This window comes from Arctopsyche grandis, chromosome 4 (assembly GCF_051622035.1).
Source record: "Arctopsyche grandis isolate Sample6627 chromosome 4, ASM5162203v2, whole genome shotgun sequence".
Lineage (NCBI taxonomy): Eukaryota > Metazoa > Arthropoda > Insecta > Trichoptera > Hydropsychidae > Arctopsyche > Arctopsyche grandis.
In genome coordinates, this window is record NC_135358.1 from 22,649,517 (window position 1) to 22,669,262 (window position 19,746).

At 31.7% G+C, this 19,746-nt stretch overlaps 1 protein-coding gene across 1 annotated transcript in view; it reads left to right on the forward strand.

The window, feature by feature from the left end:
- The first annotated feature begins 490 nt into the window (after positions 1 to 490).
- Positions 491 to 19,746, forward strand: part of LOC143910882 (protein rolling stone-like) — a 32,686-nt gene continuing 13,430 nt past the window's right edge. Inside the window, exons 1-2 of the mRNA XM_077429498.1 lie at positions 491 to 599; positions 2,416 to 2,488. Coding sequence (XP_077285624.1) covers positions 2,446 to 2,488 — 43 coding nt within the window. The 5' untranslated portion in view covers positions 491 to 599; positions 2,416 to 2,445. The remainder of the gene's footprint in view (positions 600 to 2,415; positions 2,489 to 19,746) is intronic.

Sequence of the window (19,746 nt, forward strand, 5' to 3'; positions counted from 1 at the left end):
TGTACGTTAATTTTTAGTCCTAATTTCAGTGGCGGCACAGTTTAATCACCGGAATGGTGAACGAGCTACTATAGCCCGATTAATTTCTATAGCCCCCCCCCCCTATGAATTCTCACGAGCCGCCACTGTCTATTTTCCTACTTTCCCTTTTCCCTGCGAGCTAATAATAATATGTCGTCTGCGAGTGGAAGGTGACTAAAGAGACGACCGTTTATACTTAATCTTGCTGAATCCCTTTCCATATACATTTTTGTAGATATGTACAAGAATAAGTATAAAAAATTCAACTTGACATTTTATAAATCAGATTCGTATTTTTTACATATTATTTAAATAATAATTTTTAAACATTTTATTTAAAATGTTCATTTATTTAGTGTTGAGAAACGGAAATGCTGAAAGTTCGGGGTGCGAATATTGCGCTCTGATTGGTCGAGAGACAAGTGGAGGGGAGGGTTGAAATATATTCACGGGGAATTACCTGGCGTTTGTCAGTGAGGCGGTAAAAGCCGCCAAAGTGAGTTGTCGGTAGTGGTCAGCTCTCTCGTAACATTTTTTTAAGCCACGTGCTCTTCAATCGTCGTATCGACTATATAACGGTGATTCATTTCAACGCAACTCAGTGTTTGCTTCTAAGTCTAACCTTTCATAGTTAACCCCTCCGATGCCGTAACTCTACTTTCACTCGTGCCGAAGCAAAAAAAACCAAATAAAATCGTGAAACTATCTCTATACATACATGTCACTTTATACATTGGAACTCGCCTTTTATTGCCGACTCACTTTTTTTTCATTCTTTATTTTTGTCTGTTCCAGTGGTAGGTAGATCGTGCAAAAATTCGCATCACCCTTTGGTCATTCAATACGAAAAACATACAAAGTTCAATTTTTAATCAAATTGTGCAATTTGTATCTACTTGATAGATCCAAATATTTAAGGGATGAAATTAGTTTCGTATGAAATTTAAAATATTCAGCATTGATTTTATCTGAATGTCTACTTGGCAGTTAACTGCAAAGTGGCTTAAACTCGATGCACGAGAATACCTATAAATTAAATTCAATTTTTAAATGCTTTTTTATTCTTCATCAATTGTGTCCACAATACGTATATCTCATAGCTACTGATTCAGTGATTATTGTCTATTTTTTTATTTTTTTAGTTTATTTTTTATAGTTTTATTTTAAGTTAGTGTAAACATCACGATAGGAAAATAGTTTAAAAACCTACATATTTACAATTTTTATAAATGTCCAAAATATTATTTTTTTTAGCTAAAAATTAATTAAAATCGACAATCTAAAGTATATTGTGTGTCTCATAAAGTTGAGGAAATTGTATAAGTACACATTCAAATTTCTCAAACTAGTTGGAAGGGTCTTTTTAATGGGGTTTTGTGATGAAATAAATAATAGGTAATAAAAAATAATCTCAAAATAATAATAACAAAGCATATACTATTTTTCCCCTTTGAAATATCGATCGCCATTACTGATTGTACAGCCAATATATTATTTTTTTTATATTTTGCAAGAATGAGTCTTGATTTATAAATTACTTTTTCGCGAGCTCATTACGACAATGAAATTAAGAATATTGCGTGTATGATGTTGACCGGAAATAATATGTAGTAAGTGGAAAATAATTCGTATGCAACTTTTACTTATTTAAATGAAAACTTAATTAAAGTAGATAACTGAGGTATTAAATTTATAAATCAAATTTTAAGCCGTAAACATGGCGTATTTTATCCACATAGTCTGTATGAAATTTCTATGCAAGTCCATAACTAGTTAATATAATATACTAATCAATATTTTCGTACTTAGTAATTGTTCATACAAAAAAATGTATAAATATAATTTCACTCGTATAAGTGTTATAATTAAAGAACGGATACTCATTAGGGCAAAACGCTATTGGGGCGTTTTTGTACCTGTTTTAACTTTTTAGAAAAGCCTTTTATTTTAGTATTTTCCTTCCACCGCTGTTGGAATATGTGTTGTTAATTTTCGGATTGCCCTTATGCCTATTCGTAATTGTCTTATGATTCCCCTTTCCCTTAATTTAAAATTCAATAATATGTTATTACTAAGGTTCGGCGCGACCTGTGCACCATTTTTCATTTTTATGGTGTACCTTTTTTTTTGCTCTCTAGCTTTCCTGGAAAATAGCCCCAAAACTCCCATTTTTTGTTCCAAAAGCACGTTCCACCACCGAGGACTAGTTATTAGCTTTAAACTCATCCTATATTTTGTTGTCTTCAAAAAATCTCTATTTGGTTGCTTTCAAATATAGTATGTAACTTTTTAATATTCTTTTACAAATGAAGGGGTTAACTAATGAATGATTTTATAATTTTTAATATATGTATAATAAATTCGCTTTATGAATCAATAATATTTCTTTGACAGAAACATAAATTAAAACGTAATTCGTTTACAATGGAAAATAGACCTTCTTCATCTCTGGATACTCATCAAAGAGGTGAGTTGAATTTTATTTAAATTTTTAATATTTATTTTTATGTAATACATTTGTGTAATATATGTATGTGACTAAAATACACAACAATATACATATACATATAACGTAATTGAAAAAATCTAATGAACTCGTATGAAATGTAAAAATCGTTAAATGTAATTTCTGGTTAATGCTAATTGTTTACATTAGAGCCATTTGATCATACATACTATATGAAATTATTGACGTAAGATCGGTTGATTTATGTTTTAAATTGTATTTACCGAAACTGCACTGTGCCTACGCATACTTACATTACATAGTTTCAGAAGTCTTGATTATTATCGCATCATAAGAACTACATACAATGTATGTATAAATTTAATACAAAATTTAAAATCGTCGAGTTATTGATCGCTAGTATCTATGTATGCATTGCTAATTTATACCTACCTTAATATATGGTAAGCGACCCACTTTGTATAGAAACTCTGCATTGTATCGATTGTTCTACAACTTAATTGGGTACTATTCCAATAATTGTACAATCGTGAAAAATGAAAATCTTCAATTATTGAAAATGCAACCGTTGACTTTTCCGAGTTTATCAAAAATGGTAAATACTTTCTCAAGCCTAAGAAAACCTCGACCTTGATTTCCTCGAGACGACTGAAACGTTTCTCACATTTTATCGATTGCAGACTATTTTGTGGTCTTGGAAACATAGCCTACCCATTTATTATGTCTGCTGGTCGTTTCATTTAGTATGTACCTGGTGGTCGTCGTTTGTATTTATAAATAATATAGTTTTAAATGCGCTCGTTGCTTTTGAAATTTATTTAAAAAATGTGGAATGTTGCATGGAATTAAAATTTCAAATCATTTTTTAAAAAAGTATTTAATTATATACAGAAAACCCTCATATAACGCTCTGGATCGGTAAACTAAGTAAGATGAAAAGTAAAATAAAAAAGTGAAAATGTTACAGGGCGTTATATCTATAGGACGGATGGTCATTAGCAGAGGTAGGCGTTCAATGGATGCGTTTGCACAAAAAATGGTTCACTATTGTCAATTTATGATTTTTAGAAAACCCATGATTTTTCTCTCTCTTGCTTTGAACACTAATGTAGCGGTCTAGAAAAGCATTCGTGCAAAGCCGATCTCTAGTCATTAGGTAATACACGTTCCAACAGCGTTGAATGTAAGAGCCGAATCACACCGTGCGACTTGCGAGTGACTTGGTTGTGAGCGACCAGACCAAATATACATATGTATGTGGTTAGGTGGGGCGTATCCAGGGTTGCCAGATTTCCAAAATCACAGATCGGAATATTCACTATTTCGATCGATCAAATAAAAAAGTTAGAGAAATAAGGAAGAAATTAAGAAAAAATACATAATTTTAATAAAATTATGTTATCTATGTATATATACATGTATATATATATAAAGGTTTTCTACGAAGTTAACAAAAGCCACGGCGCCCTAAAAGCATATTGTCCACATCACCCTCTGCGGTCTGGTTATAAATACATATATGTACATATATCTAAAGGAGTCAAAAGGGAGTCGAATAAAATTTCGCGAGCCGAACTGGGCAGCAGTTGCTTTATATTTTTCACAGAATTATTATAATTTAAATAATTAAAATTATTTTTAAACAAGAAGGGAACGATATATTGATTTTAATTACTAGTAATAATTCAATGGACATCAAATATTTGCGTTGACTATTTTATGAACCACGGGACAAAATGTTAAGGACCAAAATTCTATATAATATGTCTAATTAAAAAAATCGGATCTGACCAACTCATGACTTTATCTATTTATTTGAGGAATATAAGAAGGTCACAAAGCAAAATTCGATATTGAACCGAACACATAACAAGACACATTCACACATACTTAGCAGCATTATGAAATACTAATAGCTATGACAGCATTTTCGATACAAATTGAGCGCAAATGTATGGAAACTTGCACGACAAAAGTTCTACTTCCGGTTGTGGGATTTTGTTCAATTTTATTACTTAAAATCACTATTAGTACTATACACATTAAATATCAAAAAAAAATAATAATTTGAAAGGTCGAAATAAAATAATAAAATTTGTTAAAAAAAAAAATACTACTTCCGGTTTACGAATTCTGACCAAAACCTTATCAGCTCTAAGTTAGTTCACAAAGAATATAAATATAAATTTTTAGCTTGATACGTTCGGGGATGTGAACAGAATAGTGACTACAACATTTTTGACCTTTCTAAGAGGAAAAAATTCCACTTTCGGTTTATTAAATTTAGTAATAATTTTTATTTTCATGGTTTCTAAAAAAGGAAAAAATATCTAATCCACGATAATTTTCTTTCATTTACCGGTGATAACTGATAAACAGAAAATGGGATATACTATTCACCTTTTACCAGTAAATTACCAGTAAAACTTTACCAGTAAATTTGATGGTAAATTGCAATCCCTAGACTTTTGTTATATTTCTGCTAACTTTAAGATATTATTTTATTTACACATGTTGTGTTACCAATACAGCCCATTAGTAAAGTGTCCCGCCCCAAAAGGATACTGCTCTAGCCAAAATCTGAGGTGTCTTTTTCCCTTTTTACTTTTTTTAAGTTGACCGGAAATGGTACCTCTTTTTATAGGTATCCTCTTTTTTTAATTTTTTTGGAACAAATCTAGCACGTTCTAAGAGAGTTGACCGTATACATACATATAAGATCGAGCTGAAAGATGCTCACGGTATGAAGATTTGTTTCTACAACTCTTGTGAACAATGTGAACGAAATTGAATATAATTCTTTCGCAAAGTAATAGCTAGACTTGAATGTGAACCATTTTTTGTGGGTAAATGCATTCTGGCCGCCTAAGTCTGGTAATAACCCTTGCACCCCCAACTAGCTAAGATTTTCAAATACATGCAATATTTTATGCCAATGAAAGCACCATATTAAAAACACAACTGACTATTTATCGGTGACTGAATCACAGTCACCGATAAATAGTTTTGTGTATCACAGTCATTGAAACTTAAAATTTTAGTTTATCGTTTGATATTTTATTGTTGTTATACGCGGCATTAACGCTGGGGCACTTAAAATAAAAAAATCCAATTATTGAACATTTTTAAGCTCACAGGAAAAGACAATATTTTTTTGTTGTTCGCAATTTTCGGTTTCCGTAATGATCTGTCTTTTTTCTATGTCCAGTTCTTTCATGCTTGCAATTTTCGTGTTTAGTTTTTTGTGACCGATCACTGCATTATTAAGTGTTAAAGTTACAACTCTTTGATACATGATACATTTGTATGTATATCCATCCATAAGATTGATTAAAACGCTTTCAGGACTGGTTTGCGTATCTCACTGATCACTCTTTCAAAGGTACATAGATTACTGCTTTCACTTTAAAAATATTGACTTGTTTGAAACATCATTGTATTTTATGAGAAAATACTCGGGTGACACGCTACAAATGAATTGCCGACTTAATCCTACTCATTTGAAGAAATCCATTTTCATAAAATAATAATCTAATATATAATTTCGAAAGAGACTTTGTATGTTTGTATCTTTGGTTGAGAACTTCGTAAACAAAACAAAGTTTCTATGACGACAATTCAATTGGTTGAATATTATATTTTTTTCGATTCAAATAAATTTAATAAAAAAAACAAATGAATATTTACTATTAGATTCGCCATGTTTACACTGTTTATATTATAAATACTGAGCGAAGCCGGGTAAAACAACTAGTATAATATAAAAATGATATAAAAAAAATGTTCATTTTCGAATTTGTATCGAATTTTAAGTTTTAAGATGCTGGAATAATTCAGGTAATTTATGCGGTATACATAAATTACCTTAAAAGGAAAAAACTTAAATTATTTCAGCATCTTAAAACTTTGAATTGGATATAAATTCAAAAATGGACATACAATATCTGCGCACTAAGCCATCGATATGTACGTTTACTTAAAAATAAATAAAAAATGAAAATATATAAAATGCATATTTTTTTATATGAAATTTAAAAAACCGAAAAGTGTTGTCAATAAAAAGATAAACAAAATATATCTACCTTTGTGTTGTTTTTTTCGAGATAAATCGCTTTGTGACGGAGACAGGAAAATCAAAAATTTAATGTTTTGTTTCTACAAAACATTGAACTTTTGTTAAATTTCGGATTTCCCACACAGTCCTGTCCCCGTCACAAAGCGATTAATCTCGAAAAAAAACAACACAAAGGTAGATATATTTTGATAATCTTTTTATTGAGAACACTTTTCGGTTTTTTTAAATTTCATATAAAAAAATGTGAAATCAACAGCTATCTACACATTGTGGTTTAAAGTCGATTATGATAATTTGATTAGCCCCAATACGCCAAAATGTAATATTTTAGTGTGTTTATATTTCAAAGAATTGCTATTTTTTGCCGGTTTTTTTTGTTTTTAAAATAAACATCTACTCAAGGAAACTTAAATAGCATTGGTCAAAACTAATCATAATCGATACGTTTAAATTATAGAATTATGTAATTACTTTTTTTACTCTAATAGATGACAATTAGTTACTCACTTTTTTACATTGCTTAAATCAATGATTTTTTTCATAATTTAACATTTCCATGATACTGTGCAAATTTTCCACTAGATCCATCGTTCATCGAGTAAAATTAGAATTTTTCGTTTGTCTTATTTACATATAAGCCGTTATATTTGAAAGTGGCGCAAGTCTATTTTTCAGTTATAAAAGCATTACTTCTGTCTGACTTAATTCACAAATTGTTATCACTTATTTTAATTGGACATGTCCAAAATCTCGGAAAAGCTGAATTGGCATATCAAGCCCACCGGTATTTTTAAATATTGCAATACACAATATTTATTATAATACTTTATAATAAGTATTCAATTCAGTATAATAGTTTATATTTATTATTATATTATAATAGTTTCGAGTTGCTTTAATTTCAATTCATTTTAAATGGGGTCTTAAAATATTATAAAAGAATAAACATTAAAATTATTAATACATAACTCTTACAATATATATTCTAAAATAGTTCATTCATTCAGCTTCAGATACATATATGGCTTTGGATACAAATTTAAATTATATACATTATAATATGTAACGATTGGATCAATAAATTTCAAAGAATACAAGGGAGAAACTATTGTAGTCGAATTATTGTTAATTGGCGGATCCATGGTGGTGGCACGAGATCAATGGCCACCACCCTATAGGACTTCATAATATGATATGTGCATATATGTATATATGTATGTACATACTATGGTGTATTGGGACCGGAACGCACCGGAACGACGTACCGACATCTCTATAAGTATTTCACATTTTTAATATCAAAATAGTAAAAGAAAAATATTTTTTCTAAAAAATTCACCACTTTTGCAATATCTTTTTCCCAGAACATTTCCCAGGCTTCGGGGTAGTCATAAAATTTAGGTATACATCTCTTTGAGGAAAAAAGTCAACAACGAGTAGAATTCGTTAAGCGAAAGAGCAACCAAATCCAGAGTGTCCAGAGGGTCGGTATTTATTTTTGTTACTGGCAACCCATTTGACGTTTGGTTTTCCAGGCGAGCCCCGATTGAGTCGTGCGAGCTATTTTATTATTTATTAATTCGACATTAAATTTCGTTTTAACATACATACATATATCGTGTAATTTATTTTACAGCCGTGCCAAAAATATTATCCCATTTAAAATCGCAATCGGTGTTTCAAAACGCAATTCAAACGCGCCTTTTTGGTCCAAAAACGGGGCCTATTATTGAATCGGGGGTGTGAACAGACCACTGTGCCCTTCAGCTATAAAATGTTATCATGTAATCCACGATCCTTCGCCTACACTAGGAATTTCCGCTATTAATGTATAACGTCGATTTCCGAGATATCGTTACATATCGTTCGGAGAAACTTCTCATTAATTCGTTTCGTTCTCCTGCTCTTACGTGGTAATACGTCATGCCCGTTGTTGCTGGAGCAGTTGGGGCTTTATGTCCCTATTCACTATGTGCGTGGTAGACATCATCATTTGCTGGCTGTACCTCCTGCCCGCACAGTCCTTTTTCGAATGGCTCCTATTCCAAGAGCTATCCGACTTCTTAATGAAATCGTTGCTGCCGAGACTGAATGTGATATTTTCCACCTTAGTGAGCGTAAATTGTCGGAAATTACTCTAACCCATTTATCTGGTAGTCTGCGCTCATCATTGTTTTCATGATTGATTGTGATTTATGAGTGAAATTTTGATTAACTCTCTTCCATTTGGGCCTTACAGGGATGTTTTGTATTTGTAGTTGTTTCTTACATATTTATTGAAACTGGCTGTAGGTGCAAGGCATTCCTTATGCTATATTTTATTTGATATTTTTACTTTATCTGTTATTATAAATGCTATTTTTTATGTATGTATGGATGTATTTATGTTTATGTTTAATTGTTATTTTGTTTTTTTTCTTTTTTGTGTTATATTTTTTGACCATTGTGGCGCTTTAGGAATTCCTGTTATGCCACAATGGTCTGTTTAAAATAAATAAATAAATTTACGTTAATCACCCGAAATGTTCGGTCGCATTGTTCGCCTACTGCGATCGCTTTGGCGTTTTCTTGTTGTTCGCCGTCCTCTAGCTTTGTCAAATTTTATTTGCTTACCTTATAACTTTTTCTTTTTCACTCTATATTTTTCGAACATAACTTTCGGCACACACATTCATGAGCGGATTATTCAATGAGTCTACATAAGTCTCGGTAAATTAAATACTATATGAAATTTAATGTATAATTCTATTACAAAATTGCTATATGAAATTACTACATGAATTCACTACATGAAATTACTACGTGAATTTACTACATGAAATACTACGTGATTTTACTACATGAATTTACTACATGAATTTGCTACACGAATTTACTACACGAATTTACTACATGAATTTGCTACACGAATTTACTACATGAATTTACTACATGAATTTGCTACAAGAATTTACCACACGAATTTGCTACACGAATTTACTACATGAATTTACTATATGAATTTGCTACACGAATTTACTACATGAATTTGCTACATGAAATTACTACATAAAATTACTACATAAAATTACTACGTGAATTTACTATATGAAATTACTACGTAAAATTACTAGGCTAAATTACTAAATGAAATTACTACGTAAAATTACTACATGAAATTACTACATGAAATTACTAAATGAAATTACTTTATGAAATTGCTACATGAAATTATTACATGAAATTACTATATGAAATTACTATATGAAATTACTACATGAAATTACTATATGAAATCGATATGACAAAAATCCAACCTCAGCCAAAGCTGAAAGACAAATATAGGCATTTTGCAAAATTTCATCACAACGAAAATAAATATATAACATAGATGAACCCGGCATGTCATAATGCCGGGTTCATCTATGTTATATATGCGGGAATTGCATGCCATAATAACGCATGCAATTCCCGTTCCCATTTGTCGGAAAAACGTAGGCAGCGAACACATTTGAAATTATTTAATTATTTGTTTATTTTACCCTAAAAACATTTGAAATAATTGCATTGCAATGCCACTCATTCCCGTTTTTCCCGTTTCTGTTCCACTTTTTGGCCGATTTTTTTCACAGCAAGCTTCCCGGACATGCATACAATAAATCTTGAAAGCTCCATCGTAATCGGTTCAGTGGTTTAGGAGCCCATTCGAGACATATAGACAGACAGACAGACAAACATTGATTTTTATATATGTATGTACATATGTATATAGATGATGACTATTATAACTATTACTAGTGTTAGACCCGTTGATTTCAACGGGTGGTTTCGAAAAGGAATTGAAACTCGAATAAAAATAAAGTTAAAGATATTGAATCGACTGGTTTCGGAAAGAAATTGATGCACGAATTACGAATGACAAATTACGAAGTGATTACGAATTACGAATTACATTTTGTGTATCGCCGACGCCTCCGGCACCCCGGGGCCTTCGCCCCCGGCGCTTCCGTCGCTCCGGGGCCTTCGGCCCCAGCGCCGCCGACGCCTCCGGCGCCCGCAGCGCACCCAGCGCCCCCGATGCCTTCGGCACCCCGGGGGCTTTGCCCCCAGCGCCGCCGACGCCTCCTGCGCCCCCAATGCTTTCGGCACCCCGGGGGCTTCGCCCCCAGCGCCCCCGATGCCTCCGGCACCCCGGGGGCTTCGCCCCCAGCGCCGCCGACGCCTCCGGCGCCCCCAATGCTTTCGGCACCCCGGGGGCTTCGCCCCCAGCGCCGCCGACGCCTCCGGCGCCCCCAATGCTTTCGGCACCCCGGGGGCTTCGCCCCCAGCGCCCCCGGTGCCTTCGGCACCCCGGGGGCTTCGCCCCCAGCACCCCCGATGCCTCCGGCACCCCCATAAAATGAAAAAAATGAAAAAACTGAAAAAATGAAAAAAATGAAAAAAACTGAAAAAATGAAAAAAGTGAAAAAACTGAAAAAATGAAAAAAATGAAAAAAATGAAAAAAATGAAAAAACTGATAAAATGAAAAAAATGAAAAAACTGAAAAAATGAAAAAAACTGAAAAAATGAAAAAAATGAAAAAACTGAAAAAATGAAAAATGTGAAAAAAAAAAAAATTTGTTCCCCATACTGGTTGATTCATCATGTTCGGCGAGAGTTAGGACACACACACACACCCACACACACACAGATTACCGTCTTTATATATATGATAAGGGACGCGCCGTTTACGAAATGAATTCTTATTTCACTTTAATTTATTATTTGGAAAATTGTAATTCATTATTTAGAATATTATTAAGTATGCCGATCAGTGTTGCATAACCAGAAAAAAGTTTTTCTGCCTTACGACACGTAAAAACATATTTACGCAAACGAATGGGAGAAAAACTATTACTTGGTCTCGAATTGCCACATATTCATTCATATATCCAGAAAAAAATTTAGACAGATTTGCAGCGACAAATAAATGTAAATTTGGCGCAGCAAATAAACGTACATATGTATATTAAAATTAAACTTTGTGCTATAATCCAAATATTATTTATGTTCCTAGATATCATATTCATCCCGTTATTATATTCCTATAAAAAAAATTTAACCCTTTCAATGCAGAGCAATGCCAATCGGCGTTTTGGCGAAAAGTCCATGGGCCTGAAGAACGCCGATGTGCGTTGTAAATTGACATTTAAAGACTCGTTTACACCGGAATTTCTGAATTTATAACCGTAGCACAATTACCCGATGGAAATTCCTAACTGTTGAGTATTTTATATTGTGGCTTGGTCTAGGATTTGTTTGGATTATTATTTAACAATTTTTATTCTATTGGATTTCTTAATAATTCTAATTTTTTAATTTAAATTTTTAGCGTGGCCTACTTTCAACAGAAATGACTTCAGCACTCAAAATGTTAAGATATGTATATTTGTAATAAACATGTATGTACATATGTATCAATATTCCTTCTATTTTTTTTTAGATTTTATTTAATGTTTTTGTTTTTATGTAAGTAATTAAAGTTGAAAAAATTTTATGTATTTGTATTTTTACATACCTCCTTTACGTTTCACATGGTTTTCGTGTTAGTGGTCAATTTTTGAAATTTATAAATATCGCTTCACAAATTAAGCTTACTTGACAATAAATTAATAATATAACTGAATATACGTCTAATTTTTGAAAAAATGCGTGTATTAAAATTAGAACTGTTATTTAGGGTGACTTGAATGCGATCGTATATACAATTGTCTTTGGCCAGGAAGGCGCATTGGGCTTACCTGTTAGGCCTTCCTGGTATAAATAAAATAAAGAAATAAACAAATATGTATATGTATATACATATGTACTAATGTACCTCCAAAAATTAACGATTAATTACGGTTTTTCCTTCCGTTTTAAAACAGATAGATATGTTTAATATTTTATAGAACATACATACATAAATATGTTTATAATTTGATTTAAAAATATACCATATAACAGTATACAAAATGCAAAGTTTATTTTTGGTTTTATTTCCGTTCGTAATTTGAAACAAAACTATGTAAGCTGTAAGTTTTCTGTAATAAAATGAAAACAAATAGTGGGAACTAATGCGTATTGAATTTTGATACAAATTATTTCGCACATTGCGATCGTGCACACGGCAATCGTTGCAACGAAAATCGCGAATACGGAATATCTGGCACTCAAGGTCTCGTTAGTATGATAGTTCGCACGTCCCGATGAATGGAATTTTCGGGTGCCAGATCATCCTTGATCGAGATTTTCGTTGCGAGATCACTTTTTGCGGAATAATTACCGAACCGATTTAAATACTGATTTAACTGATCTAAAAATGTAATTCTGTCGAACGAAACGAATTGATATTTTTTTGTCTTGGGTTTGTAAGCCATCGAAACAACTGAATTGTATACTTCATCAAATCTACACACTAAGTGCCTCATAAATTGACCATAAGCAAAGGTTAATCTATCGATAAATCATAAACATGGTCAATAAAACAGTGTCGAGATTTTGACCCTGTCAAATTGACCTGTTGATCCACGCCCAATATAAATACGTATTTATATTATATTATCAATTATTCTTTGATGCATCTGGAATTTTAATATATCGATTCCTTTAACATATATAACGATATTTTTCTCATACTCTTATTTCCAATTACATCGATAATGTTTCAAAAACATGTGTGGAACATTACCTTATACCTACACTTGAATAGATATAGAACACATGTATATACCTACAAAAATAATACAATAAATAATGTATTATTTTTGTAGGTAAATAATATATTATTTAGTATAATTTATTTTTATGATAATATAGACATACATACATAGATTATTTATATATCTAATATATTACATTAACGTTTTATTAAATATAACATATTATCAATGAAACATTTTGTAAAATAGTTTGTGAATAGATAAAAATAGCACTTGCCATAATTACCATGGCTTAAAATAGGTACATATGTTCACTTAATCCGACATTCTACATAAATACATATTATGTACTACATAAAATGAAAAAATGTATGATTTTTTCTGCATTTTAATCCTCCACATATTTATCATGAACTAATTCAAAAGTGCGGTACCGTACACCTATGTAGACTCCAGGTGTGATAGGCGTGTCTCCATGTTAATTCGTACAATCTTATTATTTCGATAAGTTTTTCCTACATTACTCCAAACAAGATAGATCACTTTCAAACCTTTGTCAATATAAGGATGAATATCATCGATAACACTCCAGGGAGGGAGTTTTGAGATCACAGACTAGGCATGCCAGCGTATTTTTATACGTGTAAAACTGTTTAAAAAAACACGAGCACCAGTAGATTTAAAATAATCAAATTTAAAGATATAAATTAACCAAATGAACTTTTTTTTAAGTACATATATGATTTGATTTCTCGATAGTAGTTAATTATTTGATTTTAGCAATTCGTAGATATATGTATGTATTTACGAGTAAACATGGCCACTGATAATCTTTATAACCACGATTTTATCATAATAAACTCTAGGTATTTAATTTCATCGTTCATCTGCTATTATCTTAACAATTAAAGTCATTGGTCGCTAAACTGTCCTACCGACTAATTTAAGCTTTTTAATCGCTGAATTGTCTAGTATTGGAAATGTGCAGTGGTGTAGTGCTAAATAAAAAAGTACCAGGGTGGTGTTTAGTTTTTACGACCCCCCCCCCCCCCGGTTTTTTCGTTACTTAAAAAATATGTATCCTAATATTGGTAGTACAAATATTTATAAAAAACCAAATGCTTATTATTTTTTGCAATATAATATACAGTTCTGAAAATTTTGTTATGGTGCTTACGGACTAAACCAACGACGATTTTGGGCCAACTTTTTAACCAGCAGTAGCGTACAAAATATCGAAATAAAAATTAAATTTTAAAATTGAAATTAAATATCAAAATCAAGCTAAAGAGCGAGATTGAGCTAAAATTAGATCATCGTTGATGTTTTGAATTACAACAATGTTTTGAATTACGACGATACGCATTTTAAACCAGAGAAATATTATAATTTCTCTGCTTACGAGCGAAAAAAAATATTGTTAAAGTCGTCACGAGATGTTACTGTATTTCCACGTGGATGATCGATAAAAAAAAACAATTCATAAAAAAACGCGGTGTCGGATGTCGGTGATTTGTCAAATGGTTTTTTTTCTTTCATCGAAATAAAATTAATAATCACACATTATCCGATAAATTTTACCCCTGAAATGATTTAATTACTTGATTTATTTCGACGAGAGAAACAATTGAAGAATAAAAAAATCCGTTTGATGTGACCGACAACACCCCGGGTTAGCTTCCATCGTTGGATCACCCATACTAATACATGATATATTCTCAGTAACTGCGCATTACGGGGAAGTAAAAATAATAATTCTTTGTTTTTTTTTCGATCTTAGTGCGTATCTTCGTAAGTCAAAACATCTTCGACAAACAAAAGTCGAGGATTACCTGTATGTGATTGTTGATGATCTAATTTTAGGTAAATCTCGAAAATTTATTTAAATTGTGCATGTTCTGTTTTAACTTTCAATATTTAATTTTAATTTTAATATAATGATTATAATTTTATTTTGATACTTGAATTTAATTTTAATATAATAATAATAGTTTTAATTTTGATATTTAATTTCAATTTTTAAATTTAATTTTAATTTGGATATTTTGTACGCTACTGGTTTTAAAAGTTGGCCTGTGGGCCGTTCGTTGGCTTGGTGCGTACGCACCATTAGATGATTCGATTTCGGCATCATTCAAAGTGCTTACAATTTTTTCAATGGGTTGTTGTTGGGTTTTTTTTTCTAATTTTCTGCACTCAAATGAGCATTTGAGTGAGGATACGGTTGTAATCACCAAATGTCAAAACGAGAGTCGAACACAATATTTGGTATACAAAATTTTTATATAAAATATAAGCAAAAACAAATTTTATATCAAAGTACCAGGGCGGCGACCTGGCTAAAAAATAAGCACCAGGGCGGCGACCTGGCCCGACCTCGCCCGACTACGCCACTGGAACTGTGTATTGTAAATTTATAAATATAAGTTTCATGTTTAGTTTCACGGTGTTAAATTAATTAAAATAGCACAAGTCGTGTGGCAGGCATGTAGATTAGGCGGTCTACGCCAAATTTTGACGATCTCTGATGAACTGGAGCAATTGACAAGATCGTCGCCACTGTTGACCTACAATTGAACTCATCAACGTCATGGGAAAATCAGTGGGTGTATCAGGACCATCGATAACTAAATCGGCGAAAGTGATTTGCTCGAAGTACACACCACCAATTTATTTATCATTAAGGCTGAATTTTCTAAATGCCAGTTGCTGCGAATGTTGATTGCGAAAATTTCAGGAAGTTTTTTTGTAGATTTATTTGCTAAAGATTAGTTTATAAATACAGAAATTTTAAATGACACTGTAAAGGTCATATGTATTTATGTATTATAAATGAATTTCGTAGTCGGGTCCGTAGTTAAACTGCGATTTGAGCTGTGAAAGAAGTTCACAGCTTTGGGTGATATGGCTTCGAAACATCAACATCTCTTACGTGACTGTTGGGAATAATAATTGCACTTAGCACGTGCACGGTGCACTTGCGATCAACTGTTATTCGAACACATTTACATACGTACATATATCCTCATATATGTGTTTATATTTTAGCCAGCAGTATAGCTCGGTTGTTGCGTTTATGTTTAGCACCGAGAGGTTACCGGGTTCGATCCCGTGCTAATCTGTAATACTGCTGGTCAGACTTGGATATTTGTGATTCCAAGTCGATCGTTTCTTATCAGAGTTTGCCATTTTATCTGATTTCATTGTTGAAACAGTTCCTCCATCAAATTGGCAAAAATCATCCTACCCGCTATGTCACAAATATCTGAATTTGATTTACATATGTACAATATGTAAAAATATATGTACAAGTCTAAATCCATAGATGTATCTATGGATTAATTCATTATTTAATTAATTGTTAATTTCGTGTTCTTCATCCTCTCAAAATACAGCGATTTATGTAACAAAAAATGCTGCAGTTCACTTCTCACACTTAACCAACCCTTTGCGCACGAACTTACTTTAAGTGATAAGTAGAGGTAGGATATCCAAGGTGCCGTTTATTGTTCAAATGTTGTAAATGCATTGTTAAAGGTTTGCCGAAACTTTTTTACAAAGCATTTACAACAATTGAACAATAAGCGGCACCTTGACCTCTAGTGATAAGCCGTTTGATGCGGATGGCTACAGTTATTACGTTATATACAAGACGTATATACAATTTTTGAACCATCGCGACATTTAAGTCAGATAAAAAAATCAGCAAACACTAACAGAAGACTGTGGATTTGTAGATTATTTTTCAACTATTTAATAAAAATGCGGTTTACCGAAGAGTACATTGTGATAAGATAATGTCAACCGCTGAAAATCAAGGAAAATTTTATATCGTTAATGATGCGTGTAATCTTTTGAAATTTTTTTACAGTAAATTTTTCCATCCTTTGTGTTATATAAATTGGATAAAATAAATACAGTTAGTTGAGTCGTTCAACTCTCGAACATCGTATGGTAAATGGAATCAAAATTATTACATCGACAATATTTTCTTTTAACACCCGGATTTAACGGATGAATGTGCAAGTACGTGTACGCAGGCGCGTAACTACTATGCCGCACGGGCATGCGTTACATGCGGCTTTTTAGATTTAGGGGTCCAAAAGGAGTTTAAATTAAAATACTACACATTTTTCAAATAAAAGTCGTAAAAATTTTCTTGAAATTATTCATAAGACTAATGGAAGCACTAGTTAAAAGTTTATACTTCAAATTCCGTTTCGGATTTTCACGATTCTGTACTCCTTCTCACGATATTTAATAGTTTTACGTTATGGTACAGTAATAATAATTGTCTGCAATGACCTATAAACCCGATGTTAAATTAAAAAAATAATATTTAATAAAATATCACATTCACGTGTTTGATATTGTTCAAAATTTTTGGATAGTTATTTTATTTTTGAATGAATACTCGCTAACGTGATTTACTATAATTTTTTTTTTCAAATTAATAATCTAATATATAATTTCGAAAGAGACTTTGTAACTATTTACATACATATGTAGTATGTAAGTATGTAAGGTTTGTTGGTAACATCGAAAACTAATCAAAGTTTCTATGACGACAATTCGATATACGTCAAGAAAAATTTTATTTTTTTTAAAGTCGATTTTATCGTTTAATATCGGTTATATTGTAATATGTAATTGATTAAAAAAAATTTTTTTTTCTTGACTTGATCACTTTCATAATATGTGGGCACAAATTTTTTTTCCGATTCAAATAAATTTAATAAAAAAACAAATGAATATTTACAACTATAATAACCGCCATGTTTAAGCTGTTTATATTAAAAATACTGAGCGACGCCGGGTAAAACAACTAGTCTTATATATAATTTTGAAAGAGACTTTGTATGTATGTATGTACATTTGTTTGGTTCATAAAATCCGTGACGTTCAATTTAATAAAAAAAACAAATGAATATTTAAGTAAAATAAAACTATTCAAATAAATTTAATAAAATATTTACTATTAGATGTTTAATCGGTTTATTTACAAATACCGAGCGAAGCCGGGTAAAAACACTAGTAGATTATAAAAGAAAATCGATAAGTCAACTCAGGCTCAGTGAATTACGTAGCTATATTATAGATTGAACATGAAGAAGCTGCAAAAATGTCTTTGTAAGATGTAATTGCAGAATTTCTGACTTTGAAGGCGAGCAAAAAGAAAATTTAAATTATCTGAGTTAATTATCAATTTAATTTATAAAAAATAAAAACTAAAAAAGGGGTCTTTTGCTAACATTTGCATGCGGGCCCAATTTTTCTAGTTACGCCACTGAGTATACCGACATTTTTACAAGATTAACTTATAGTGTTTGCGTTCATTAAAGTGCTTCACATAGTGAATTGATATGTTTGCAGACTGTATGATTGAAAGCAAACTTCAGAAACAATTTAAGTAATAAAAGCAGTCGTATATAATCATATTTTGTAAACGGTAATGTACGGGGGCATTGTACTGGACACGAAAATTAACCGCTAAAATTTGTAGATACCTACTTTTACCCATACCTACTATTTAACGTTTAAGAGAGCAACGACCGTAACAAATTTGCTATAACATAATTCACAATCCATTGAATTGCAACCTTGAACGTCAAATTCAGCAGGTGACTCACGAGTTATGGATTTATAGAAGAAATTGGAAATTGGAAACAGTTATTTTATTTTAATTTAGAATTTTTTAAATTATAGACATGTTTCACTATTTAAATCAGAGCCACGCAATCTCTTGACTTTCGCGGCACACGACTCGTAGAGTTTGTCAGCTACGTACATACATACATACATATGTACATATGTACTTCATCGGCAGCCGCTATATAGGTGACAAAACGTTAAATAACATCGGTTTTCTCCCTTACACGCGATCTCACTCGCACGCGTTAGATCAAAGTGGTGCCCGCGGTACAAAAAGGGCCGGGCACTCGCGTTGCGATGTTCTGATTTAAATGACATACTTAGGTAACTAACACTGCTAGTTTAGTTTACAGACTGTCAGTCTAACAGTCTGTATCCGAAAAATGTAACTGCTTTAACAAATTCTAAACTACCTAATCCACAATACATCATTTGCATCGATTTTTATGCAATAGTATGATTGAAAGCATATGCACAAGGCCAAATGTTGTCTGTATATGCACTTAATTCGCGATAAAATATTTAAAGTCAAATAAAATAATTAATGGTAAATTTTCCAATTAACCTGTAATTACCGATGGCCAAATGTTGCTGATTTAGCGGTAAATCCCAATGTATGTAAAATAACTAATGTATTATTTACCAGAAGATAAGCGCAAAATGTTTATTGAGCATCAAATAACTATTTTTGACATTGATAACAATTTTAGTTTAATTGAATTAATTGGTTACATATTAAAACACTAAGAAAAACTTTGTGAAAAGTTGATCTTCAATATTATAATCACAACCACTTTTTCTTTCAAGATGGAGAATATGAACAGAAATAGAAATTATTTTTTTTTTTTCAGTCAAAGGTTTATTTAGTTAC